Raw genomic sequence first — 27,545 nt, forward strand, 5'->3', positions numbered from 1 at the left:
GCACCAGCCGACAAGGAAGCAATTCGTACTGACATGTGAATGTGATCCAAACCCAGACACACAGACTCAGAAATGGGATCTATGAGAACAAGCTACAACCAAAGCGAACCTAATTCTATCAGAAAAGTAAAACAAAACAAAACAAAACAAAACACAAAACGCTACAAAGGAGCATTTAAAAAAAAAAAAAATCAGTTGGCACAGTTGTAACGTTCATGTCTGGCGTCTCCACCCCCGGGGGTGTGGGTTGTAGTTGTAACCGGCTACAGGACAAGAGTAATCAGACCTGGTCTCCAGGGACAGTATTTCGGGGTCGTGTCTGGAGGCCCCCATGTGACACGCGGACGGCACCTGTGGACCGTACTGGGGGTGGCTGGACGTGTCATTGGCCAGGGATGTGACACTGTACTCTCGCCGTCCACACCAGCCCACGCTGGCCCGGCTGGGAGGAGCGAGGGCCAGTCCCTCGTGCCAGTCCTCGGGGGGCCCTGGCAGCAGCTTCCTCCGAGCCGCGGAGACCACGTTGGCCACGACGGACTCCTGCATGTTTCGGGGACCGAAGGCGTCGTCCACGAGACCCAGAGGAGACTTGGCTGCGGCTTCCCAAGGACTTGGTCTCCTGCCGGCTCGCTCTGGCCCGGCGGTCGGTTTGCCAGCGTGGGCCCAGGCAGGCAGGTATACCCACGGGGGTGCAGCCACGGTGGGTGGGACCGAGGGTCCAGGAAGAGAGAGGGAGCGCCCGGTCTCCTAGAAGCAATGACAATGTTAATGCATCTCATTCATTTTGATTCCTGCTGGTTGTTCTTCCAAAGGGTTCACGGCGCCATCGCCAAGCACTGCAAAAAGCAAACGCCCACCGTGCTGGAGGCCAGCGGGGGCTGTCTCTGCCTGGCCTGTGATTAGCTCAGTCTGCAACTCACCCCACCCGCCTCGCTGCTCCCCGCCCCCTTTCCTAGGTGCAGGGCCCTGTCGTCCTGGGAACCACCTTGACCTTGACCCTGAGTCTGAGTATGCCCGTGTCTGTCCACAACCCCCCTCGTTCCTGGGCTGCTTCCTGCTACAAAGTAAACAAAACATTTTGATAACCCCAGAAACAAACCGGAAACCACTAGGCTGGTTGCTCTTTCCAAGTGACTTTTTAATCTGTTGTCTCATTTTGGTCTACTGAATATAGCAAAAACAAACAGGAACTATTAAATACTCACCGGTTCCCGTCAGGGGTAGGATGGAATAGCGGGCCTTTTTCCTCTCAAAATCTATTTATATGGTAAAGATCCCAGGGAGTTTGATTTCCTAAATGTGGTGTATTGCACCTGCCTCTCACTTCACTTGCATTCTGCTTCCTTTTCTGTGCATTCCGTTTTTATTTCCTTGAGAGTTTGTATCCCTGCAACATTGTTCTGCTTGGCGAGTGCCCAGCGATACAACTTATGGAAAGCTCCTGTGTTCTCTCCTTTGATCCCTCTGCATTTCTGGGGACCCTGGTGACTGGGTACGTTACCTCCTCCCACATTGCCACTTCCATGAGACTTCCCTAGACAAACCACTGGCCAAAAGTAGCCAGGGGACACCAAGGGACATGCATCATTTTGAAAGTATCGAAACACCGTGTTTCTTTTTTTTTTTTTTTTTTGAGACAGAGTCTCTCTCTGTTGCCCAGGCTAGAGTGCCGTGGCGTCAGCCTAGCTCACAGCAACCTCAAACTCCTGAGCTCAAGGGATCCTCCTGTCTCAGCCTCCCGAGTAGCTGGGACTACAGGCATGCACCACCATGCCTGGCTAATTTTTTCTATATATATTTTTAGCTGTCCATATAATTTCTTTCTATTTTTAGTAGAGATGGGGTCTCGCTCTTGCTCAGGCTGGTCTCGAACTCCTGAGCTCAAACGATCCACCCACCTCGGCCTCCCAGAGTGCTAGGATTACAGGCGTGAGCCACCGCGCCCAGCCGAAACACCGTGTTTCTTGAACAAAAGGCACTCCCGTGCTTAAAAATGTGTTCTAATTTCATGCACCGTTTCGACAGCTTTTCTCTCTTAATCAAGTTCTTAACTTTAAAGTGAACAGCAACACCTGGATTTGGGCCAAATGTCTCAGATCCAACTGTTTTGTTTTGTTTTTCCACTAGGCACATAGAGAAGGTAGATTGTCCATTCTCGGTTTGCGTATGAAGAATAAGGAAGTCAATGTAATGGAGCTCGGCTCTCTCTTTAATCGTTAAGACTCTGATAATGGTTGAGTCCCAGCAAAAACGTGCTTTCATGAATCTCCTTATCTTAATTCAGAACTAGTCGTCATTCTCTGGACGGTTGATTTGGGGGTTGGGAGGAGCCTCACTTTCAGTCCCCTTTAAGACCTTGGTTTCTATTCCACATTCTTTATGTGTTGGTTTCATAAACTCGTTTAACCAAAGTTTTATCAAACACCTAATATCTCCAGCTTCTGTTCTGTGAGCTAAAGGTACAAAGACGACAAAGTCCCTGCCCTCGAGGTGCCACAACCCAGCACATTGTCACCTGCCCGGTGGCAACGTAGTCACCTGCAGAGGCAGGTTTAGAGAGGAGACTCCGTACCTGTCGCGACAGGAAAACACAGGGCGTTTCCCTATCGTGGTTTTACTATGACGGTGAAAAGGAGTAAGACTCAGTGTGGCCAAGAGAAACTGGGCCATCTGCTATCGTGTGTCTGCGTCTCCCTTTTGTCCCTATCGATGGAGGACTTAGAACAACCTCGGTCTACAGAGCGGGAGGGAGTTCAGGTCACCACGAGGTTTGCCTTCTGTGGTCTTTGATGAGACGCAGCATGCTGAGGCCTGCTGTGGTCGGGTATCTTACTATTTCACGCCGGGCACACTCAGGCCTCGGGGTTTTACCCTTGATGTCCCCTCTGTCTGGGCCACGACACCCCGGGTCCCAGCAGGACCCCGGCCCTACTCAGACGTCACATGATCCCTCTCTTGGGCAAGTCCCTGGCGTTCTCCGAACTCCCTACCCTCCTCTCCCGCTCCCCTTCTTTCCTGAGGCTGACATCCCTCGGACATAGCAAATGTTTTACTTAATCATTTTGTTTACTCCCCACTCGAAATGAAGGTCCACCTAAGGGTAGAAGTTTTTTGTTTCATTACGTCCCTAGAACGTGCCTGGCCCCGGGGTAGCAGGTGCTGAGCAAGCATTTGTTGAATGGAGGAACGATCGTTTCCATATCAGGCTGTCGTAAGTAGAAGATGTGGGTATCTTCACAAAAGATAAGCATCCTTGTGGCCCTTCTCACACCTCGGCTGCATGTGGCAAGGGACACACACACACACACACACACAGAGCCATCCCCACCCCCCCAATACATGCATAGCAATACGCACCCCCAGGCATGGTTAGCAAGACAGACTGGATTAGTCCCTATTGAGGAACGATTCAACGTTTCAGAACAGGTGGAAGATTTTAAAGTGCAAATGATGATTTGCATTCAGGCCCACGGCAGTTTAAAGGTTTCAAACTGCTTTGATTTTCAAGTGAGAAAAGTCTCATGGAAAACTAGGCAGGACTTCCAAAGATAGCCTGAAGCACTGTTTGCAAGACAAAAAAAAAAAAAAAAAAAAAAAAAAAAAAACCTAAGAAGAAAAAGATAGTGGAGATAGGAATTAGCGAAGGTTGGAGAGGAGAGGGCTGCTCTACCATTTATCAGGAGAGCGTAAGTAGGTGTCGGAAACGGCCTCTACTAACTAATCTCTTGGGGTCGCTCTCAGCTCTGGCGAATCTTCAATAACAATTTTCTTGACGCTAGACGTGGTTAAACATTGGAAAAAATTTCTTTTTTTAGAAGCCCTTTATCTAGAGGTTTTTAAATATCGAGACAGACACTCCTTTGAGGTGACTTGGACACAATCGAGCTGGCGGGGGCGGTGGGGGACGAGAACTTTAAGGTCATTTTTGTTCTAGTCTCTTAAGTATCCACAGAAGGGAAAAACAAACGCCACCCGTGCTCACTATTACGTTGGAGCTAACTGGTGAGCACACGTGTGCACAGAGGGAAGTAAAACTCAAGGAAAATCAGGCAGGAGGGAGGAGGTGGGTGAAACCCACCTAACGGGTCCAGGGAACCCTGTCCAGGTGATGGGTACACTTCTAACCCTGACTCGAACACTACAAAAGTGATCCATGGAACCCAACACACTCGCACCCCCGTAATACTTTGAAATTTGAAAAGAAAAGAAAGAAAACAGTCTATTCCGCATGTTCCCTACAACTTGCCCTCTTAAAGTGGATCTTAAGTTTTCTTCCCCCCAAGTGGAGGTTTGGGAAATTCTGTTGTCGTGCTCTGTCATCTAGAAAACGAGGAGTGTGCCCATGTGTCAGGCAAAAGTTCTCAGTGTTATTCTGCCTGCCAAGAATAGGGCTGAGAATCAGGATTCATACGCCGTAGTTTTTCCTAGCAAAACAGCCAAGCAAACACGCTTTGTTTGACTAGCTGGGCACACGCCTATCAGAGTTAAGAGGTGTGCTTTGTCGCATCTCATCCTGGCTCTAACACTGATCGATTATTCCCCTGGGATTAACTTTTAGATTAAATTTTCTGTTCTAAAACGGCAGACTTTGCAAATACAAAGTTTTGCTTCAAGCTGGAAGGAAAGCTGTTTGTGAGCAAGGGTTGCCGATGACAATGGCAGTCGCGTGTTCTATGGGAAAGAATGTGAACCCGGACGTCACGCCGAGCTGGGAGTCCTGCCTTGGCCTCTTGTGACCAGCGTGAGTCACCCTCTGCCAGCCTTACCCCCCTCGGCTGTAACGCAGGAATAATCGCGCCCACCACCTCACCATCATGGGTCGGGTAGGGATTGCATTTGCAAATTGGATGCCACGCAGCGTAACAAACGGTGATTATTTTTGTTGCTCTGAGAAGTGGCCCTGTAGAGGTGTCAGGGACCTGGCAGGACCTTTTGTTCGAGAGGCCACTGCGTAGGCAGGAGGCCCGACCCGGGTAAAAATAGGAGGCAGCTTTGCCTTTGAAGTGGCTCGGCCACCAGCGCCTGGGCGCGGCTGTGCCAGCCCCGGCCTCCCTCCCGCCCGGGACCCAGGCAGCTGGGCTGGCAGCAACACCGCCCTGACCTCACCTCGCTGCGAGGGCTGAGTGCGCCAAAATGCAGACTTCTTGGCGTTTTGTTTTTTTTTAACCTTCTGTTCTAAAGCGATAAAAATAACCACACTCTCCTTAAGGTCTTGAAGACCGACATTCAGGAGGAGTCTGTGCATACACTTTTGGGGTGCTTTCTATCACAGAAGCGATGGTAAGAATAACTGAATAGAATTTGTATAATCGACTAGTCGCAGTTCTCAGCGCTTTGTGTTTATTAGCTCGTGGAATCCTCTCAACAAGCCCACAATCTCCATCCTGCAAAATAAGTAGAGCCAGGCATAGAGATTGGGTAATTCACCCCAGGTCGTGCAGCTAATGCGTGTGTTTGTATAGGGAAAGTGGAGAATTAAAGCCATAGGTAATGACATTTCATTTGAATAATGTGTTTTAAGGCATTAAATCTGTTCAGGGAAAACATTACTATATCAGCAATTTTTACCTTCCCACCTTCAAAAAAGAAGTGTGTTACTCTACAAATTACTCCTACAAATTACAGCCTGTGAAAATACTTCCGTTAAGATAAACTATGTTCTATTTACGTAGCTGGAATTATTTCCCATTTGAACTTTTTTGTCATTCTTGGGGAAAAGCCTCACTCATGCATATTTTTGTAAGAGTCTAGTTTCATTCATCCGAACACAAAAATAAATCTTTAAACACTTTTCAAACTATTTTCTGAAATGTTTTCTCTTTCCTCAAAAGATTTAAATGGTAAAAGTCATTCCTATAGATTCCCACCATAGAACAAATAAATACTAGATATAGAAAATTCAGATTCCGTCAGTTTCTATAGAGAAGAAAAGTGATTTTCACATAAAGGATGTGGATCTTGTATAAAATAAATGAACTTTTGACCTGGTGGGAGGTTTTCACAGAGAAAAATATCAGTGCCTGGCACATAGGAAGTACTTAATAGTGGAGAGTCATCTTTTATCAGTATGACAATTAACATGTTACACACCTTATTCAATTATAATTATGATACATTATAAAACCCACTTAAAAGTGGGTTTAACTACGTGACTACAGCTTTCTCTGTCTGTAACGTCCTAAATACCCTTCTTTCCTGAGAAAAACCAGGCACCATCTCCTCTCTCCCCCATTCGCAAAAAAAAATGCTGCCATGAGTGTTCTTTGGCTGCTGGAAGGAAAGTGAGGGAAAAAATGATTTTTTTAGAGATTATGTGCTGACTCTTTGAGGTAGAGCTAACATCCCTCAAGCAAAATTATTTTCCAAGTAGAACAGCTTTTGATTTCTTAGAGGAAAATCTTATCAGTCGAGATTTTAAGAACCAGTATCCTTAGGAAATGTGTGCATACCATCTAACAAACTCGATCCGGCCTTTGAACGAGAACATTCTCAGAACTTCCCACTGGCGTGTTTTTAAGCCATCCACTGTCGAAAGTCCTAGTTACATTAAAAACCTTGACGAGTCAAAGCTGGTTAATGGTGATGACGTAGGCACATCAACGACCACACGACCGCAACACACGACCACGTTATTTCGCAAAGATGGGGAAAGTGCAAGTCTTGGTCTTTGCAATTGTGTTTCTGTCCATGACGTCCCTAAGCTCGTTACATGGGTCCTCTGATTCCCACCCTGGGTCCTGAGTAAATTGTTCCACCTCGTGTTCTTGAGAAATTGAAGACTTCCTGCCAAATCATAGATATGTTGTCCTCATCAAAAACGTGGCCCCAGAGTGATATTCAAAGTTAGGAATCATAAATCCAACTCTTCACTGGGAAAGGCTTCAACAACTTGTTTTCTAAAGCACAGAGTAGAAAAAAAATCATGCTTAAAGCCGTTACCACTCTCTCTAGCCCAAGTGGTATTAAGACATCTTTCTTGTTTGAGAGAATTTACACAATAATTTCATGTATATCATTTCGTTTTAGAGACACACGCATGCATGAAGTAGGTGGGATTTTCAAAAGTCTGATCGTTTTGGAATAGATAAAAGACCAATGAGGGGAAAAATGGATGAAAGCAGAATATACAATGATAGTCATGATCATGTGCTTTTCAAATGCAAATGAGAGACTTAGGGAAACATTTTTTATCAGAAGTATCTTAGGTACGTTTTTTTCAAAATACGAAGGATTTACTTCCCTTGAAAATATTAATCCCAGATTATTTGTTGTCTGTCTTTAATGGTTCAAGGGGAAGTCTTGCGAGGTTTTAGAATACTTGTCTACTTAACAAACATTTAAAATTAGAGGCTAAATACTTAGTTTTGCCCTTGGCATTAGCTGTTATGACAACTGTTTTCTATTGGCAAAGCTTTCTTAAGGCACTCACAGAACTGCAGTGTATAATCATCTAGACAAAACATTGCATATTAATACAACAGCAAATTTTTCTGTGAGGGCCACATATTTATTAAAAGGATCTTATTCTCTATTATTCACCTGACTTCTCCCCCTCCCAAAGTCTGCCTTCATTTTGATGCTAAGGTATTTATTGACTATTGCAATTGCTACACCATTTTTTCACTTTTAGTATTGATTCATGCAAATGCATTGAAGAATTTACAAAAATCCTGTGTAATAGCTATGAATTATTAATAGCTACAAAAGAGCATCAACCCTCTTAACCGTTTGGAATAGTCTTAGCCTAAGATAAAAAATAACTTCTGGAGGTACCAAAATGTCTCAGCCCTCCTAAATACACATTTGAGAATGAAAGAGGAAGAGAGATCCTTCATATATGTGTATATATGTAACACATATGTCTGAAGTTCTTAAGCAACCATTTTCAGAAAAATGCAGAGGGAAAGGATGGAAAAAGAACCAAGCGGAGCTTAACTATTTGTAAAAAGATTCCCAGCCGATACCAGTCAAAGAAAAACTTCCTCTCCGATCGGAGAGGTATCGCTGGACACGCCCTGCTAGTGGGGTGCGGGTTCCCCGGTTCCATCCTTGTTCTGAATCTTGCCTATGTCAGTGTCAGTAGACCTCATGCAAGCAAGATCCTTTAAAAGCAGAATTAGCAGATCAGAGATTCACTGGTCACCTATTGTCACACCTGTGCGGTCACCCAGGCCTTGATCCACTGCCTCATCCATGAACATCCAGCTTTACCGGTCTTTTCTCCTCCCACTGGAAATGTACAAACACCTATCTTGTACCGCAGAACTTCCAAACGCATCACCGTCTTTTCTGTTTTAGAAATAAACTGTCGTGTGTCAAAGGCCTGAGAACTATGTGCTCGTTGGGATCAAGGCTGTTCCCAATGGGCCTTTGCTCCGCACGCTCTTCTGTGTTTCAGCAGCCTCTGCCGGAGTTTGCGTTTGGTCATTGCGGCACTATTTCCTTGCGTGAATGTTAGGGTTTAAACAGAAATGCTGGGCTCTCTCCCTGTGGTACCTAAAGTGCATGAACCTCCTTTTTCTCTTGAAAGTTTTACAATTGTATTTCTTTTCACTTAAAAAAAAAAGCTAACTAGCATTCAGAGTGCTTCACAATTTCCCTTTAGCCTAGATCCCAAAAGAAGAATGTTGAGATTACTGCCGGAGAGATGTAAGTGTTATCGATAAGAACATTTTCGATTGCAGATAGCAGACTCCAGGGAAGTCATACAATTCCTTTCCCAAGAGATAAGCACAACAGCCAAGAGACTTTGCTAGATGATAAAATTGTATCGGTCCATTCCTAGAAATATTTATGCTCATTCTTGATTAGAGGCAGAGGGTCAGATAAAATCACATCTGAAGGCCCCCCTTGTTCTTCGACTTTAAAAAAAGAATATTCAAGGCAAATTGCAATAGAATAATGCACAGGCCTTGGCCCGGCTGCCTGCGCAGCGCGGGGTGGGAAGAGGGTTTGCCGCCATCTCCTGGGCGTTGGGAGGACAGTCACCAACGTGGGATCCGGTCGGTCACCTGTGCCACTTGGGACAGGCCTGGAGCTGTGGAAGCAGCTGGCTGCTTCCCTGACCCGATGATCGTGAAAACCATCAGTGGGTTTTCAATAGTAAAGTTGACTGAAAGTTTTACATATTAGAAAAGTGGTTTTCGAAGTGGGGTTCACAACCGTTAGCATCAGAATCACCTGGGGTGCGTGTCACAAAAACCTACTACGCCAGCACCTCCGAGGCAGGGCCCAGGGGCCCAGGGGCCGGGAAACCTTAATTTTCCCCTGGGAACAAAAGCTGGAAAGTGTGTGTTACAGAACTGGGAGGACAATAGTTTGCTCAAACTCAGGTGCCGTGTGCAAAGGAAATCATGTCAGTTGGTGAGTGAAGTGGAAAATTAAAACTAAAATCCACAGTTCTGATACATTTTGCTTTGCTCTTCGTTTCCGTAGTACCCAGCGGGGCAGAACCACCATCGTCAGACTCTGAATATGAGTTTAAAAAAAAAAAACCAAACCTCAAACCAAAGACCTAATTATGGAAAGACTGGAATTAGCACTTTAGATAAATCCAGCCTGTTCCTTGGTGATTCCTCGCTCTAGAGGGTGGTTTTGTGAACATTTCCTTACTAGTCTGAGACAGGCCAGGACTGAAAAGAACCAAGGGGCATGCAGTGCCAGAAAGAGACCTAGTTTTGTTTTTTTTTCAAATGCAATTAAATGACACAAAAAGGAAAACTAAACTAAGCCAATTTAATTGTATTTGAAACAAAAGCTATTTTGGATTCAGATAACATGTTCAGAATCTCTGTCCGGGGGATGGACACACTTGAAGCTCTGACTCGGGTGGGGCAGGGGCAATATACGCAACCTAAACATTTGTACCCCTGTAATACGCTGAAATAAAAAAGAGAGAGAGAAAAAAGAAAAAAGAACGAATTCATAAAAAAAAAAATGTTCAGAATCTCAGCTTGTTTTGATTTTTTTTTTTTTTTTTCTTCTTCAAGACCAGTCCCTACTTCTGCCTCTGACTCAGAAGGATTCTAGAAGTGCCAGAAAACCCACAAAAAATCCCCCGGGTCTGACAGGCGGCTGGAATGTTCAGTTCCTCCCTGCAGGGCTCGCCCAGCTTCTGAGAATTGTTTCATCACTCGCCCTGCGAGCCGGGAGTTTGCTGCGTCCGGGCAGAGGTTTCTCTCCTTCTGTTTTTGGAAAGTGATCTTGCTTCTCGGGCAAGGGGATCGGTTACTCTAAAAAGGCCAGGTTGCTGACCCTTTGTCCTAGGAGAGCGCTGGGGAGAAGGGAGGGGACAGCTGTGAGCTGCGCCCTCCTGGGTCAGCCGGGCTCTGCCTGCACGTGTGAAGCCGGGTGGTCTCTGGGGACGCGGGGTGGTCTCAGGGGATGTGGGGTGGTCTCAGGGGACACAGGGTGGTCTCAGGGGACACAGGGTGGTCTCGGGGGAGGCAGGGTGGTCTCGGGGGACGCGGGGTGGTCTCGGGGGACGCGGGGTGGTCTCGGGGGAAGGGCGGACGGCTGTCTGCTTTCTGTGCAACAGGCCCTGTTTAAGCTTCAACCATCCTAGAATCTTTCCCAGGACACCAACCATCCTATTTTGAGAATATATTTGATTTACAAATACGTCGCCCTAAGAGTTCTCTTGATGTTGCCAAGTACACCACGTTTGCTCTATTTCATATCGGTAATCTGAACGGAACACAGTGACTTTATAGTAGAGTCTCAGAGCTGAGGTTAGGTTCATTTTAGAAAATATTGACCCAGTCGCTTTGAATCCTGGTCTCATCTTCGTAGACCCCTGAAACAGTGCTGGGACAATCGATAAACACAAGACAGAAAGAGTGGGCAGACAGGCTGAATACAGAGTAATGTCGACATAGAAAGCGTCTGTAAGGGGGAAAAAAAAAAAAAAAAAGTAGAGAAGAAAAAAGATCTTTCCATCGAAGACTCCTGGGAGTAGATTTCTTACGTCACTATGATACAGACCCTGACTCTGCTCCTGCCTTTTCTGTTCTCGTTGTGGTAGGTCCCTTAAGCCAGGGTTCACAGTAACAGAGAACACACAAGAACTTGCTTAATTGTGTGTTTTCCTTCTTAGAGGGTTTTGAAATAGTAGCTATTATTTATTAAGTGCCCTTTGCAGTACTATTAATAGCTAACACACGTTAAATACTTTCTACGTCCCTGGGACTGTGCTAGACACATTCCACATATTGATCACTGAATCTTCACAGCAGCTCGAGGTCCTCCTGTCACTGTCCCCATTCTCGGCTGACGTGGAAGCACAGAGCAGCCGAATCCTCTGCCCGAAGCCTCCACCTGGCACGAGGCAGCTCAGCCCACAGCCACACGCCCTCGACCACGGCAAAAAGTGCTCAGGGTTTATGTCATACATTATCTCTCCCAATCCTGTCTGAAGTTCTCTGAACCATTTCAAAGAATGGTTCTATTTTGCTTCCCTTCAATCAAAAATCATGGGTTTTTTTTTTCCCCTCATTTAAAAATTTAGGGGGAGCTTTTTTCCCTGCATTATTCTTATACTAGAATTTGAAAATTTTCTCTTCATCACTATTGTCTTTCTCTTTCATTTGCCAAATGTAAATTAGCACAACTCTGGCACTAGAACATGCTAATAGTTGGCTGGAATTGGTGGGCGTTGGAGGCGTTTGGTGGGTCCTTCCTGGTTATTCATTGAATGGAAACTAACAAAACGCTGAGCTTTCCCCTTCCGTGTAATGGAGTTATAAGCAAACAGGCTGATTAAAATAAAAACGGTAGCTTTTTCCCCTAGACCTTGTCCACCGTCTTTATCACCTGGCGCTACCAAACTCTAAGAAGATTGTTCAATATTTCTCGCTTTGACTTAGAAGTTTTAGTGTGACTTTTGAGTTGTTTCTGAGACAGGTAAACCTCATCACCTCTGACGAGCATTTCCTTTCATCTGTGCCCTGAACCTTCCTGCACTCAGCAGACGGGGCACAGCCTGGGGGCCGGGGGGTGGCCGTGGAGCTTGCTGTGGGGTCCTCAGCTTAGCCCTAGCGCGCTAGACAAGTTCCCTGACTTTGCCTCAATTTTCTCATCTTAAAGTGGGACGAAAGTAGTACCTACCTCACACTTGGGTCATGTTGTAACGACTCAAAGAGTCAATACTTACAAAACCCTTACAGTGGCGCCTTGCACGTGGCAAGTCCCTGTAACTGTCCTCTTGTCAGTGACTCTGTACTTTTAAACTAAGGCCATGGAGCTCCGCAGACAAAGCGAGTTGCACGGTTAACCCGGAAGCCCACGACTTCTTTCCTGGAAGTTAGTGACGGGAATGTCCAAAACCCACGTTTAGAATCCATTACGCCAGTTCTCAGAAGATGTTTTCAAAATAACAATGAGACATAGTCTAAGAAAAAAAAAAAAAAAACAACAACACTGGGAAAAAATATCAGGCGTAAAAATGTCCTTGCTGGGAAATCTTTGACAGAAATAACTGCTGAGAAATCTGCTACTGGGGACACTTGGTGGCGGGAAGGGGTTGCTTCCTCGTGCACCCCGGGGTGACTGCCAGCCTGGCCGGGAGAGGCACCGTGGGGCTCTAAGATTCCAGGGTCAACTACTTTTTTGGAGTTTGGTTTAAAGCCCTGAAAATGCGTGACTCCCTCGGTATATTATTCTGTTCAGAATGACGCCTGCTGAGATGCCTGGAGTTCCTATCTGCTGAGCAGCAGGCCACGCTGGGGGCTGATTCGCTGCCTAATAGCAAAGTTCCCCGAATTAGCTTTACTCAGAAAGGCACAGACCACGAGGGGCACTGCCTGCGTGCTGAGATTTGGATGGTGCTTTATGTGTTAAATCCACATTCTTTCCTGTTCCCAGACCATGAGTAACGCGCTTCATTCTGAAGTCAGAAAACGAAAGCATTGGGGAACTCGTACAAAATCCCTCTCCAATCCACCTTTTTTTACTTGCAAAGCAGATGCCCGGCTTGGACTTGCCCGCGCTGCCATTGTCGCAGCTGATCTTATGAATCATCTCAGGCAAGGGGAGTCTTTCCTGGCGGCACTCGGCACGGTTAAGGCCATCCATGAGGCAGGCTCTGGAGAATCCGTGCGGTGAACACACAGCTAACAGGTCTCAGGGTGTGGGACTCGGGGTCTGCCGGGACCGTGGAAACCGGGTGACCGCCGGGAGAGCCCAGGTGGGACGTTAGACACACGGGGACGTCTAACCCTAAAGCACGACTTCCAGGCTGAGCGATCGCTGGCCGAGCTGCTCAGCTCTCTGAGCCTCAGATACTCCATCTGTCAAATGGGAATAGTACCTTCTTTTTCGGAGTAATTCTGAGGAGTGAGTGAAATTGCAGCATAATTGGTTAAGGATGGAGGCTGCAGACTAAATCTGGGACCTGTTACGTAACATGGTTTGATCTTGGGCAGGTGACCCAGCCTCTCTGTGCCTCAGACGCCCCTCTGTAGTCTATAAAATGGGGACAGCGATGGCCCCTGTCTCCTAAGGACTACCAATTAGAAGTGAAGATCTGCCAAAGACACTGGGCACGATTCAGGGCCCAAAGTTTGTGCCCAGTTAACTGTAGCTATTATTATAACTCATGTAAAATTTCTAGCACCGTTTCTGCATATAGTGGAAACTGAACACATTAACTCCCACCTCTTCCTCGGGGCCCCATGAGGTTGTTGGAATGGCAGCCTCAGCTTCTGTCCCCTGTCCCCACCCCTGTCACCCTGGCTTGGACCGTAACGCTGGACTCAAGGCTGTGGGTGGCCTTGAAAACAGCTTATTCCACCAAATAAAAGTATCAAAGCTTCCTGCCTTCTACAAAACAAAACAAAAACACTGTGCTTTTTGTTATTTACTTCCAAGAAGAACATTTTTCTGTTTATGCCTAGAATGTGCATTTTTTTTTTTCAACTCGGGGCCAATTATAATCCCTTGTGGTTTTCAACATTTTTTTCATGAACAAACCATTAATAGTTATCAAGTTGCTCGAGATGTAGGAGCTGGGAAGGCGGGATTTCTCCCTGGGAATTTGAGTGTTACAATTTTGAGTGTTATCACGATCCAGCAGAGGAAGGAGGGGTGGGCTGGGAAGCGGGTCCTTGTGATATACGGGTTAGGGACTCGAATTTATGTTTCACCGGGCACAAAGCACGGCTAATTTAGATAAATATGTGAAGAATGAGATAAACATGAAGAGCTTTACATGTAGAACCAAAAAAAATGAAAATTTGAAAAATCCTATGTACGAATAACAAAAAAAAAAAAAATTGCTTAAACTATGGGACGCTTCATCAGTCTAACTTTCTTCCCTGCGCATTTGAGATGTGCTTTTGTAGCTGGTAACTAAGCCTTGGATAAGATCAGGAGTCTGAGAAATGTCTGACGGATTTGATATTTTTTAATTAGATCTCTCTTCATTGAATTGCCTCTGAGTAGGTCTCTGATTTCCAAGAGCCAGGCAGTAGTTTAGCGTACAGATATACACCCCATGGAGACAGAAGTTTTTGGGTTTTCTTTTAACTGGGAACCTGGCTGTCCCCGAGAACCCAGGCGCTCCGACCCCAGGGCTCCGCTGGGGGACGGTTCATTGGCCTGATGCTCGCAGGATGACCCATGATGACTGTGCTCTTGCGTTTCAGAGCCGTAGAGGGAGACGCGGAGATCGGCCTCCCAGAGCAGCTCTGTGGGAGTTTACTGCCCTGCTCTCGGGCCCTCGGCCAGCCCCGATGGCACGTCTGGGGAAGAATTCATTTCTGACTTTTCCCAGAATACTTGTGGACTAACTCGGCAGCTCTGAAGTGTCACGCGGGTCTCTGTGTCCCCCAGGGTCCAACGATACGGGGACATAAGACCAGCAAAGGTCTGTGTTTATGGGAATATGATGTCGGTTCTTAGAATTGACACATTTTTTCTCATGAACTTATACGATTTTTTTTTAAAACCAACTCGACAACCCTGACTGTCGGAGGCAACAGGCACACACCCCACCCCTTCCCTCTGGAAGGTTCTCAGCACTGGGCTTTTCAGAAAACAATCACTTCTTTCTGATGACTGTGACTTCAAAGGCCCTTTCTGCCGGCCGGCCGGCGGTGACTCATAAAATAGCAATGATTTCAGGAACTCACTCTTGGGATGTGGCTCTCGCAGGTTCTCCGGTTTATAACTGTAGCGGAGTGAGACACGGCAGGGGGCTTCTAGCTGAAACAGTAAATCTCAGCCCAGACACAAGCACGCGCGTGCGCTCTGCTCTCAAGAGGCTTGAACTGAGAAAGAGACACACGGAGTGTTCGATATGCCCGTCAGCAGCAAAATGACCTTCGAAGTTCTTTAATCTAGTTACTGCAAGTAAGAAAATGCTCCTACATATGTTAGCTCAACCCCTTTAAATGTAGATCTTTTTTTTTTTTTCCCCTACATCTCAGATGTGACTCTTGCCAAGGCTAGGATTTAGGCTGTGTGATAATACTTAGCTGTCCTACAATGACGGCTCCTTGGAGGAAGTCGGCGCTGTCTAGAATAGTTAACGAATACAGGCTTATTTTAAACAGCTCTTGGTGACTCTGGCTGGTTTTCCTATGCTGAAAGTAAGTTGCTTCCCGTGATGGACGAGTGAGACTGTTAGTGCAGAGGCCTGATAGACATCCTCACTAATAATCATACGAGGTATGTTTTCAAGTACAAAGTTTTACATGCTCTAGAGTGACACCCTGAATGTATCAAATGAAACATATTCCTAATAATGCGTGCTTTACACTAGCAGTGCACAAACTGTGTGCTTTTTCCTCTCTCAAAACTGGATGTGCCTATGAATGAAATAAAGTTGTAAACGTTCTAAGGTTAAGGTGGCGATGCTCAGATTCCCAATCTGCCCTCCAGCGAGACTGGGGGACGATATCACACTTATATCTAACAGCACCTCTCCTGCTCCTACAATCTCCCGTGTCTCGCAGACTCGCTACAGCGTAGCACTCTGGGCAGGGAGAGAGGGCTGACACATTGTTACCGGGACAAGCGGAGAAAGAGAAATTTGCTGAGGCTCCTGCAGAAAGTCAGTGACTGATTCCCTTCCAGTGTCTATCCCAGGGCGTGGATTCCTTGGGATGACACAAGGTCCCCAACGTGACACAGGCACTCAGCAAATCATCACTGCTGTTGAGCTGAAAACGAAAGCTGTGCCGCCTGGACGTTAAGCTAACAGAGGACAAGGGAAGAGGCAAGGTGCTACAAACTAACCCAAAACTGCCTCCCCAAACCTCACGACCAGCCAAACCACCATCACCACGACGACACCGACAGCGCTCTGCTTGCAAAAGGTGCCCAGGAGGGAAACTGACGTCTTGAGTTCTAACCCTCCCACCTGCCACACTGACGTCGCCTGCGTAGACCCAGCCTGGAAGCCGCCACATACAGCACCCTGGGGGGGTGGGGGGGAGAACAGGCAAAGGAAGTCCCTTCCACTCCAGGGAGCAGGTGAGCCCTCCCCCCACTTCCCACACCCCTCAGGGCGAGGCCGGTGCTCTGTGGAAACTGTACATGCGCTGACCGCATGCATACCGGACATGCCTCTCAGGAGGCTCGGGGGAAGCCCCGGCAGTCCTAGGATGACTACAAGACACAGTCACGTGAACTGTGTCTTTAATCATCGACTCCAAATAGTGGCTCTGCTAAGATGGCCACCTGTCCAGCAGGACACGGACTGAAAACTCGTCTCATTCCTACAGACCACAAACCCCTGGGCAACTGGAAATACTTCTGGGTCGTTACCATTCTGGGATACTTTTGAATCGATTATCTCAGATTGACTGCTTGTGGTCCAGGTCTAATGCATGCTGTTCTTTCAACGCTATGTGAAGAATGCAGAGCCATAAAAATGATCTCCTTTCCTCCTTCTCCTTGAGTAGCCTTTTTTGGTTGTTCTATTAGAAAAGAATGCAAAATGCACAGCATTCAACAGATTTCCTTTGCAGGGGACAAGTAATACAAACAACTGTGTTATATAACGGATAGACTGTTTTTTCCTTTACCCTGTATTAATCTTCCTAATTGACTTCCCAAAAAGGCAAGTGTGAGACCGAGCTACATCCTGTGGTTGTGACCTCTAGGTAAACTGCCACCAAAAGCAACGGAAGATTTTTCAGAGAAAAAGCAGAAGAATTAGCCCCATTGTTCTGTAGGTGACTTAGTTCTCCTCTTTGTGTGTTATGTTTTGGAAATACCTGAGGCTCACAGTTTTACGATGTATAGAGACAGGTATGCTCAAAATGGAAATGGTGATGGGAGCCCGTGCGAGAAATACCAGAGAAAACACTTACATCAGAATAACTCATAGAAGGAAGACTTTTTTTTTTTTAAACATGGACATTGAACAGATAAAGAAGAAAGTAATATTTTAATAGGATAGTGAAAAATATAGCAGATCGACAGTGACAGCAGAAAAAGAACAGGAATACAGATATTTTCGGAGGATCGCAATGGTACCGTGTACCCTCAGACCGGGCAGGTTTTTCTGAGAGGTCTCTCAACATAGCTCCTGCGTGGAGTGGACGGTTTTCCTGGGACCTGTCGTAAATGCTCGACAGCTCTCTACATTAACTCACGTTGACCGTTTTCTGTGGTTGGTCAGACTCAGACTGAAAATAGATCTGAGAAAGGTCTTCAGGTTTGCTCTCTGTACCATTATTCACTCCCTAGCCGGCTGGAGGACGACCTGGCGTGTGACCGGTTCCAATGCACAAGGTAACTTTGCCTGAGCTATCCTGGTCCATCAAACATAAATAGCACAGTGAGGTGCGAGGACAGAACCGCGAGGAACAGTGGGGGAAGCAGTTGTCAAAAAAGCAAATGAACACGAGAGAAAAAAATAAATCTGTGAGGTCACTCGGAAGTGATGCCAATGATTGTGTGTTCTCCCCCTGCAGCCTCCACGCCCCCCGGGGTTCCCCGTGCTTCCCCGTCACCCCTGGAGTCAGTAACCCTTCGGGTCCCGATCCCGTGGATTCCCACGGCCACACGACAGCCACCACACCTTCACATGCATCCTGCTCTCCACACGTTGCTGCATTCCCCGTACCCTGCCCCACTCGCCTCTGCTGAGGAAGACAAAGCCACGCCTTCCTGGAAATGGAAGGTGTGCTCACGTAGTTCCTCAAGGAACTGAGGAGGGAGGACGGGAACCATCTCTAAGGACAGTATCCTTCCTGCCCAGTCCCATTTACTTTAAATGTGTCTTCTGAAATGAGTTCATGTATGCACAAACACCTGGCAAACAAGCTAGAACACGGTAAGTGCTTGGTAATCTTTAGACCCTCTTTCTCACCCACTTCTTACTAAACCACGTGCATCCCGACAGTCCTCAGAGCACCTCTGTGTGACATCCAACGGGGGGCTGAGGATGACAGACCAGAGCTGACCCCTGTCCTCGATAGAGATCTTACTCCCTGACGTTAGTAATGGAGAGAGAGCACTGCTGAGAAGGGAGACCTGTCAGCACAGGCTCTATGCTCACTACATTCGAACCTTGTCACCAAAGGAGCCCAGCTGTCACGCTACCTAGAGGCTGTGTCCTGAAGTCTGTTAACGCTGATCACTGTCTTTCCTGTGACTAAAGCATAAATCCTAAGTATCCTGCTTACTTAATATAATGGCACATGTGTATTTGAGGGTGCTCTTGGATTTTTTACGTGTGCAAAGAAGGTATGTTTTAAGTCAATCTGAGCTGGATTTTTTTGACTCATTAAAAATATTCTGCTCCTTGGACCCAGATTGGGAGGTGACATGTATGAAATTAAGTAAGTTGAGGACTTGCTAGGCATTTTCAGGGACTCAGGTTTAACACTGCAAACGATTCATTTCGAGCAAAGCGGACACTCGGCTTGAGCTAGGAGATTACTCCTCCGCGACAGATGGTTTCCACACCTGAATCGTGACCCCACTTTTCTTGGCTGAGAACTTTGGCCTCGGTGCCACGAAGTAAGACGACGAGGCTGACTCTTGCTTCGGCGAGGTGGGGACGGCCACGGGCACGGGGGAGGCGCTGACCGGCGAGGCGGCCTCGGCCAGGAAGGCGGGCTGGGAGGTGTAGGCCGGCACCGAGTACACCGACGAGGCCTGCACGCTGGGGGGCGAGCCGGCGTTCACCGGCCGCGGGGGAAGCGCTTGCTTCGTGGCCAGGGCAGAAGTGACCTTGGCCGGTGACTTTTGGGGGAGGCCATCCTTTGCGCCCGGAGGTTGGAAAGTAAACAGGGAGGCGTTGAGCTGGTACGGTTGGTGCTTCATGACATCCAGGGCATTGAGGGGCTTCTTGCCCTTCTTCTTGCCCGTCTTGGAGGCCTGCGGGGCTGACGGCTGGGACTTGAGAGCAGCCAGCGGGTAGGACGGGGAGTGGATGGGATTGTAGGCCATGGGAGGCGGCGCTCGCACGTTGGGGGAGTACTTCCAACCGGCCGGCAGGGACGGGGTGGGGGACTGCGCCCGGGCGGCGTGGGCCTGCACCGTGTCCGAATCCACCACGTACTTCTCCATCCTCGACTGCCTTTTGGCGAAGAGCTGCGCTCCCTTCCCGCTCATTCCCGGAAGCTCGTTGGATGGTCCCGCGGCACCAGCCCCAGCAGCGTTGACGGTCGCGGCAGGAGCCGGTGGCTTGGGCGTGTAATTCTTACTGGCTACTGCCGCTTGTGGCCCTCGGAAGGGACCGGCCAGGGTCAAAGAGCTGGCGGGCCGGGCCGCGGGGTAGGAAGGCTGGGCTATTGTGATGGAGGAGACAACGGTGCCCTGCGCCGGGTTTGACGCGGGGAAGGCAGGAGGCTGGGCTGCAGCGACCCCTGGAGACCAGACCGGGGACACGGGAGTCGCTGGCTGCGCGGGCGAGGACTTGACTGCAGGCTTGGGAGCAACGGGTGGCGGGGTCTTTTGCTTGGAGGCGCCCTGCATGAAATTGCAGGCCTCCGCGCCCAGGCTGAGGTAGTCTTCCTCCGGCCCGGAGTCGCCCCCCGCTCCGGCGCCCCGTCTGCCTTCTGAGTTCTGGAGGAGCGACAGGAGTTCAGGATTGGGGCTGACTTTGGGCTCTTTGAACGTAAACATGGGTTTCGTGGTGCTTCTCCTCTTGGCCTCCTGCAGGATGCCCGTCCTCTTGGCGGGCACGGAGATGCGCTCGTCGCGGGAGGCGATGCGCTCGGACGCGTCGTAGAAGGCGGGCTGCGCCCAGGGCGCGGGCTGCGGCCACGGCGGGGGCTGCGCCGGGCTCGGGCCCGCGCCGGCCAGAGGCGCGACCGCCGAGTAGGGCGGCGGCGCGGGGAAGTCGGCGACGGGGCTCGTCGCGTGCCGCGCCGGGGAGAAGGGCGCCGCCGGCGGCAGCGCCGGACCCGGGAAGGGCTGCGCCGGACCCGGGAAGGGCTGCGCCGTCCGGTTGGTCGGGGCCGCCCTCTGCGCGTGCGCCGTGTCGGGGGCCCCGCCGGCGCCGCGGCCCAGCTCGAGGTAGCTCCTGCTCACGGCTCCCCGCGGGGCCGCCGCGTCCGCCCCGGCGGGAGTCGGGGCCCCCGGTCCCGGCGCCCCCCGCGGCCCGTCCTCGTCTCTCAGCGCCGCGATCTGATCCATCCGCTCCCGCCGCCGGGCGAACATGAGGGCTCCCTTGCCCGTGGTGTCGGGCGACATCTCCATCTTGTCCCCGCCGCTCGGCTTCCTCTCCACGCCCGCGAGCCCCGAGTCCCAGTCGAAGTTCAAATCCCGCGCGCCGCCCCCGTCGGCGTCGCACGGCGGCTCGTCGTCCTCGTCCGCGTCCGCCTCAGCCTCCGACTCGCTGGAGCCCGGAAGTTCCGCCGCGCACGCGCCGTCCTCGTCCCAGTCGTCCTCCGCCGCCCCGCGCGCCGGCCGGCCCGTGCCGTAGCTCACCAGCGTGTACCTCCGCGCGCGGCGCCGCCGCCGCCTAAACATCAACACGCCCTTGGAGCTGGGCTCGGGGGCGGCCGTGAGCAGCAGCGCGATGCTCTTGCATTTGGACTTCGCCTCTTTCACCTGCTTTTCCGACAGGCTCTCGCTCCTCCTGAGCCCTGGGGACGCGAAAGAACACAGGGAGCGATGAGTGCAGGGAAGGCGCCACAGCAGCTCAGAAATCGCCTTATTTGGGGGGGAAAAAGGCCTATGGAACAGTTCTGACAACTGGGTACTGAATTGCGAAGGAATCCAACGCATTTATCTTCCTTATTTCTGTTAAAGTTTATACTTCTATAATAATAAGCTATATATATAACACTATATAATGCCCTGTTCCGTTTGCTTTCATCAAAACATTTTTATATATGTTGCTTAGGATGCACCTTCCATACATTTGTTTCTCTATGAGTCTTTACACTTTCACAATAAAAAGTGGCTAGTAAGTGCCAGTTAATAGAATATAAACTAAAACTAGAAAGGACATCATTTAAGGATATAATATTTTCTAAAAAAAAAAAAAAACCAAGATAATACATCCTTGTACTTCCGTATTTAAAAAATAAAATGTCAATATAAAACTGTTTCCAAGTATCTTAAAAAGGGAGGGGGGTATCCCAAGAAAATGTTAAAAAATTTTCTAGATGTTTTAATGTAATGTAATTAGTTAGCTATGTAGGTTTTCCCCTTTTTCTTTTTTTTCCTTACCCTGACAACTGCCTCAAATCTTTCCATTCACAGCTACTAAATTAATATAAATTAAAACACTGAATTAGTCATTGAAAGTACTGAATCAATAATTAGTTATAAGTCAGACTATTACATCATTGTGAATGTATGTAGGAAACTCTAGCTACAAAGTTGTCTAGACAAATTTGTTTGTAAATGCATTGGTATTTTGGAACTGTAATACTACTTTACAGCAAGATATAAGTGTAAATCTTGGAGGAATTTAAAAACTATATGACTTGTGACTCTTTTTACTTACTACATGTAAAAACTGATGCAGAAATTATGTCATTTAAAACAAAAGTATGACAGTCACAAAAAAATTCACATTTAATTTTTTTATTTTATTCTTATTTTATCAAGAATAAAGGGGTGGCAAATTGATTTATAGCAAATTAATTTATAGCATCCATAATTTATGATTTATAGTTAATCATGCTCTCAATGATAGCATGATTCTCAAAAAAAGGTTTTAATTCCTCAAAAGAGTTAAATGGAAACTTCAGAAAAAAATTTTGAATATTTTCATGAGCTTTTTTGTCACTGGAAGAAAATATCAAACAATGATTAATTAAAAAATTAAAATATAATCAGAGGATGTAATTTTATGATTATTTGATAAGGACATATGACACATGCCCTTGTCTGTCAAAGTTACAGATATTTACTGATGATCAAATTGTGTGCAGAGATCATAGTTAAAAATGTGGTTATTACTGAATGTAATTCCTTTTTTGCCTAGTGTTACACAACTTTTTAAACTGACAGTCACAGTTGCACAGTTGTTACTCACCGCACTGCCAACATGTAAAGTATGTGCATGGTGTCTTAATACTCGGGTTTAATATGCTATAAATGCGGAGATGGCGTCCAGATGCGTAAAGTATAAGGGATGATGGTCCGCACTTGCCAATAGAGCTACAAGTGCTTGTGCTAAAAATATGCTTTGAAAGGGATAACAATAGGTTAGAAGACTAATTCTCCCCTTGGAGCAGCAGAGCACACTGCTGTTGTGTGAGTCTGTAGGTTCAAATGCCTCTGCCTGTCAGACTTCACATCCTCAAATGGAATTTCAGTGAAAAAAGAACCAGATACAGGAAAGAAAAGCAACAAAAAAATCATAACACCTAAGTTCCACTCTCATCCTCGTTCTCCTTTCTGTCCTCACTGCCCTGGGTAAAGTAAATGCCACGACAAGGCTGGAACTGAAATATGTTTTCTGTTTGGGGACATTTAAATGCCTCCACATGGCCCTGGGGACCGGGTTCTGTGTCTAGAAGGTAGGTGGACACTTTGCAGTCCAGTGAAGTCTTACAAACCGGCAGGACCGTGAAACTGCCCAGCATTGCACATGTCCTTGTCTGTCAAACCCACTTCTACAAGCATCATCAAGCTGCACAACGATTTTTTTTTTTTTTCCAAAATGAGGCTCTGCTTTTAATATCCGTGGTAGGGCTGGTGTTTTAAAGACACATCTCAGTAGCAGAGTCAACAGCTTTTGACATTTAAACTCCCAGTCCACATGACTTCACATGCTCTCTTCTGCTATTTTAACATGAACTAGGACCGGTTTCCGAAACAAATCGAAAAAGGCACATGGACCAGATTATTTTCTTTAACAGTTCCTGTGCCTTTGGGGAGAAAAAGAAATCCAGGAAAAACATTTAAATCCCCTGTGAAGTTCAAACTTCTCGCTTCCCATTTGGAAACTGGCATTCTCCACAATTTCACATTTGTTATTTTGTGCATTCGTTAAATATTTTTTTTTAAAAAAGGCAATGACAAACATAAGAAAAATGTTCAAAAAGCAAACAAATAAACAAAAAGCATGCAAGCAAAGCAGCAGCAAAATGCCCTCCACTCCCAGGCCCCTTCTGACAGCCCAGGCACCCACCCCGGCAGGACTTACGTGCGTGCCGCGCTCGGTGCTTGTGAGGTCTGCTCTGGTCCTTTCCTGGGCGTGGATCGTCCCCCTGCTCTGTGCCTTCTGATGAGACGGCAAAGGACACCAGAGAAGGAGGTGCTTCGGACAGCCCTCCTTCCCCTGGAGAATCCACACACCCCTTTGCCGCCTGGAGCCTGCACCCTTCTGTCTCCTGCCTGTCAGAGCAGTCGACGATCACTTCCACCCGGGGCAGCCTGGCGTCCCCTGCCTCGCTGCCCTGGACCACTGTCAGCTCTCTGCCCCCGGAGAGCTGGATGACCCTGCTGGACCTCAGGGAAGGCTCTGCGTTCTCGTTGGCAGGGCCTGAGTTTATGGGGACAACCCCGTCCTGTTGTAGCTTAGGGTCTGGCTCGGGAGACTTAGATTTTTCACCTCCCAGGAGGGCCACTGTGGGGCCACTGGTGTCCTTGTGTCTCTCCTGTGAAAGGGACAGTTGCAGTTCCACCACAGTGCCTGGCCGCCCCCCTTCTGCCTTCCCCCTTAAGACAACTCCTTCTGCCAAGGGTCTGCTTTGGGAGTCAGGCGTCTGAGGAGCCCTTTGGTAGCTCAGGACTGTCTCTTCTTTTAAGTTCTCTTTACAGCCAGGACTGCTTCTTGGGTCCTCAGCTAGGGGGGCTCCACTGTTGACGGAGGCGATGAAGAACTCTCTGTACTGGGACTTTGTGGTCGGTCCAGTCTGCACGGTGGGACTTGCCGCAGACCCCTCGAGTGTGAGGTGCTCGTGGTGTTTGTTTTCAGTTTCAGAGATCAAAGCCTCACTTGTTCCACCGCAGGGTCTGCGCACAGAAAAATAATTCCAGACACTTAAATCAGAGGGTGTTATGCCTGCCAAAGAATTCCCTGACACTTTTATGATGTCTAATACATGATATATTTCAAAATATTCCCTCCTAAATGTCAACTGCAACATATCTGAAAGCAGAAATGGGCCACATGTTCATAGTATCATTTAGAGAGCTTCCAAATAAACTTTTCTTTAAAGCACAACAAAAGTGCTTACAAAAGATTAGGAAAACTAAATCCAGCCTAAAGTCAGCTTTCATTGTTTCAAAAGCCCAGGTTGTAGCCACACGGATGCCCTTTATCTGCAATTATTTGTGGATTTGGGTCTGTCCTGTACTGGGTTTGCTCCAGAGTGACAAAGCATTTCGATGTCTTATTGACTAAATTTTGGTGGAAGTCACATAAACATACCCAGCAGCTACAGACCCATCTCCACTTACAGATAACTCAAGTAATCCCTTTAGAGGCTGTGCTTTCTTGAAAGGAATGAAACAGGAGCTATTTGTCAAGCTCCAGTGAGCATGTGTTTTGTAACAAGTGGACCCCAGCCCAGTGCTCTTGTGTAAAGAGAAATCCTTTCCATGCTGCAATGGATCATTAAGTCATGCAGTATTTATAATCCGAGTTGCCTCCCTTTCTTCTATTTGAACCTGTTTCTTGGAGCATTTTCCTTTTAGAGTATCTGAAGTCGAACTGTTCCGTTGTCTCTCAGCGAAGGAGGCCAGAGCTGCACACCAGGGTTCTTTGATTTTGACCCTAACCATTCCCAGTTGGTTTTGCAAATTTGACTTTGTGAGAGGCAGCAATGTCCATTTTGGAGCTAAACAACTTTTTTCTAACACTCTAAACTCTAAATGCTTTTAGAAGAGAATTATACACAGGATAGCTGTAGGAGATGCCTTTACTTCTTACATTTGTACATTTTTTTTTAAAAAAAGAAGCAGTAGTAGCTATCTTTGCTCCTTTCCTCCTCCCTGAAAATGCACCATGACTAATGCAAGGATCGTCAATTGAAGGGAATGAGCTCCTAGTTCTACTTTACTCGAAGGAATTTACCTTGGAATTTATGTGGTAGTGGAATTTCAGACCAATGTTTGAAATACTGACTCGCTAACTTTGCTTTTGACTGCATTGGGCAAAACAAAACTAAACAAAACAAAAACTAACAATCAAACAAAATGTAGCTTTCTCTATGTAAGTAATTTGAAAAGCTTCCTGGTAACATAGTATTTAAAAAAAATTGTAATACAGTATTTAAAAAACATGATGATAGAAAATTAGATCATTCTTATAGAGAAAATGATAAATATACCCTGTTAAACTGAATTTGTGGGTATCAAAAGGTCAGAGAGTTTTAATTTAGGAAGGCTTTGGGATGGAGGTAGATTAAATCACTTTGAATTATGTTAACACTCAATTACGGAGCTGAGAAGAGGGTAATTTCAATCCATTCCAGCTTTATAGACTGGAATTCAGACAAATGGGCTAGACAAATGTTAACATTTATTGGTAGCTGAAGTAAAATGTATAGACACAAATAAAAACCATAAAAGCATGAGAGACAGAGAGAGAAAGAGAAAGAAGAGAGAGAAAAAAAAGCTTTAAAACTTAAAATACTCATTTCAGTCTATATAGGTACTGAATTCCAAAATTTATATGTCATAATTATATAATTGTTTACTTTTTATGCCTAATCATTTTAATAAAAGTTAAGATAATAGAAACTTAATGTTAAAGGAGTTATTTTAAAATAACCTAGCCCAGCTATCTCTGGGCAACAGTCCAGGAAAAGTAAAACACTTGTCCTCTAGTGAGAGATGACGGAGATATGAGAGCAATATTTAATTGCAGGAAACATTGTTCAGACACCCAGAGTGCTGGTGGGTGATGATGATGATGATGATGATGGCTTTGGGGCTGATTTTAACTTGGCATTACATTTTGAACCCCATCCATTATTATCTATTTTGTAAAAAGTCATAATATGAAGAGAAAATAATAACTATGATTCCAGTTATTACAAGTAGCAGAGAACTAGTCCATTTATTTCTGAAAGTGAGTATGTCCTAAGACTCAGCGTTAACCCCCGCTTGACTCTCCCAGTGACGGCCATCATCATCGAAACAAGAACGAGTAGGAATGTTCCAGACAACAGATGCATTCCAGAGACACTGGCCTCATTAAATCAGTAAGGACACTAAAAAGGGAACAAGTTAGAAAGGGATCTTTTCCCCGTTTCAGATATGATTAAACCTTTACAGGGATGGAAAGCTTCAACTGCTTCAGAGATCGAGACGTGATAATGCCACTGTGATTATACTTGGCAACATTTCTGTGGGGCCCATTTTAAAAGCAAATGGCAGCTTTGTAAAATATTTCTCCATCATTTATGAAACTTAATCTTGCAGCGTAAAAATTCTTCCTTGGTAGTTGTCCCATTTAAGAAGACTGAAAGTGGGGCTCCGATCCCTTTTGACTTTTAAGGTCTCTGCTAAGAAATCTGCTGTTCACCCTTCGGGGAGGCCACGGCGGCAAAGGTGAGCCCTGTGCACACCTGTGTTCTGCACCTGCCAGCTCAGAATGGTGCCAAATCGCAGGCAGCCGGAAACGGCGGCCACCGGGTCCCCCCTGTGCCTGCTTTGCAACTCGGTGTCCCTGCACGGACCCCAAGCAGCTGGGGGGGAGCTCACAGCCTGGTCGCCGGGCCTGCGGGGGCGCCCGGGGCTCTCTGCTTCCACCTTTGCTTCCGCACCTGTGGGCACCTTCCAGTCTTGCACGTGGACTGACCCAGCCCCTTCTCCCTCGCTCTGAACGTCCCTCCTCACTTCTCTGATGATCCACCTGCTCCTGCCAGGAAGGCCCTTCCGCAGGGGGCAGCCACCTGCAGCTTCAATCTCTGCTTGCCATGGGCACGTGCGGCTGCCGCTAGTCCATCCCGCCCACTCCCGCCCCGTCCGCACTTTTAAGCAGCGAAGTGGGATGGTGGTCCCTGGGGAGATGGCATCCACAAATGCCTCGCCCTGACCGTGCAACACCTTTGCTCCAGTCACCTGCTTTTGTCCACACCCCAAAACTGGCTTTCTGGGAGATCCCGCTAGGCAGACATCTGGCTGCTTTTTAGTTTTTTGTTGTTACTCTTTTTCATCTCCTAGCATCCACT

The 27,545-nt window shown here is 47.3% G+C and overlaps 1 protein-coding gene across 1 annotated transcript in view; it reads right to left on the reverse strand.

The window, feature by feature from the left end:
- Nucleotides 1–209: 209 nt before the first annotated feature.
- Nucleotides 210–27,545, reverse strand: part of SYNPO2 (synaptopodin 2) — a 108,831-nt gene continuing 81,495 nt past the window's right edge. Inside the window, exons 3-5 of the mRNA XM_069459047.1 lie at nt 23,567–24,378; nt 18,919–21,047; nt 210–747 (exon numbers count right to left, since the gene is read on the reverse strand). Coding sequence (XP_069315148.1) covers nt 214–747; nt 18,919–21,047; nt 23,567–24,378 — 3,475 coding nt within the window. The 3' untranslated portion in view covers nt 210–213. The remainder of the gene's footprint in view (nt 748–18,918; nt 21,048–23,566; nt 24,379–27,545) is intronic.

The sequence above is a fragment of the Eulemur rufifrons genome, chromosome 26 (assembly GCF_041146395.1).
Source record: "Eulemur rufifrons isolate Redbay chromosome 26, OSU_ERuf_1, whole genome shotgun sequence".
NCBI classification, from domain to species: Eukaryota; Metazoa; Chordata; class Mammalia; order Primates; family Lemuridae; genus Eulemur; species Eulemur rufifrons.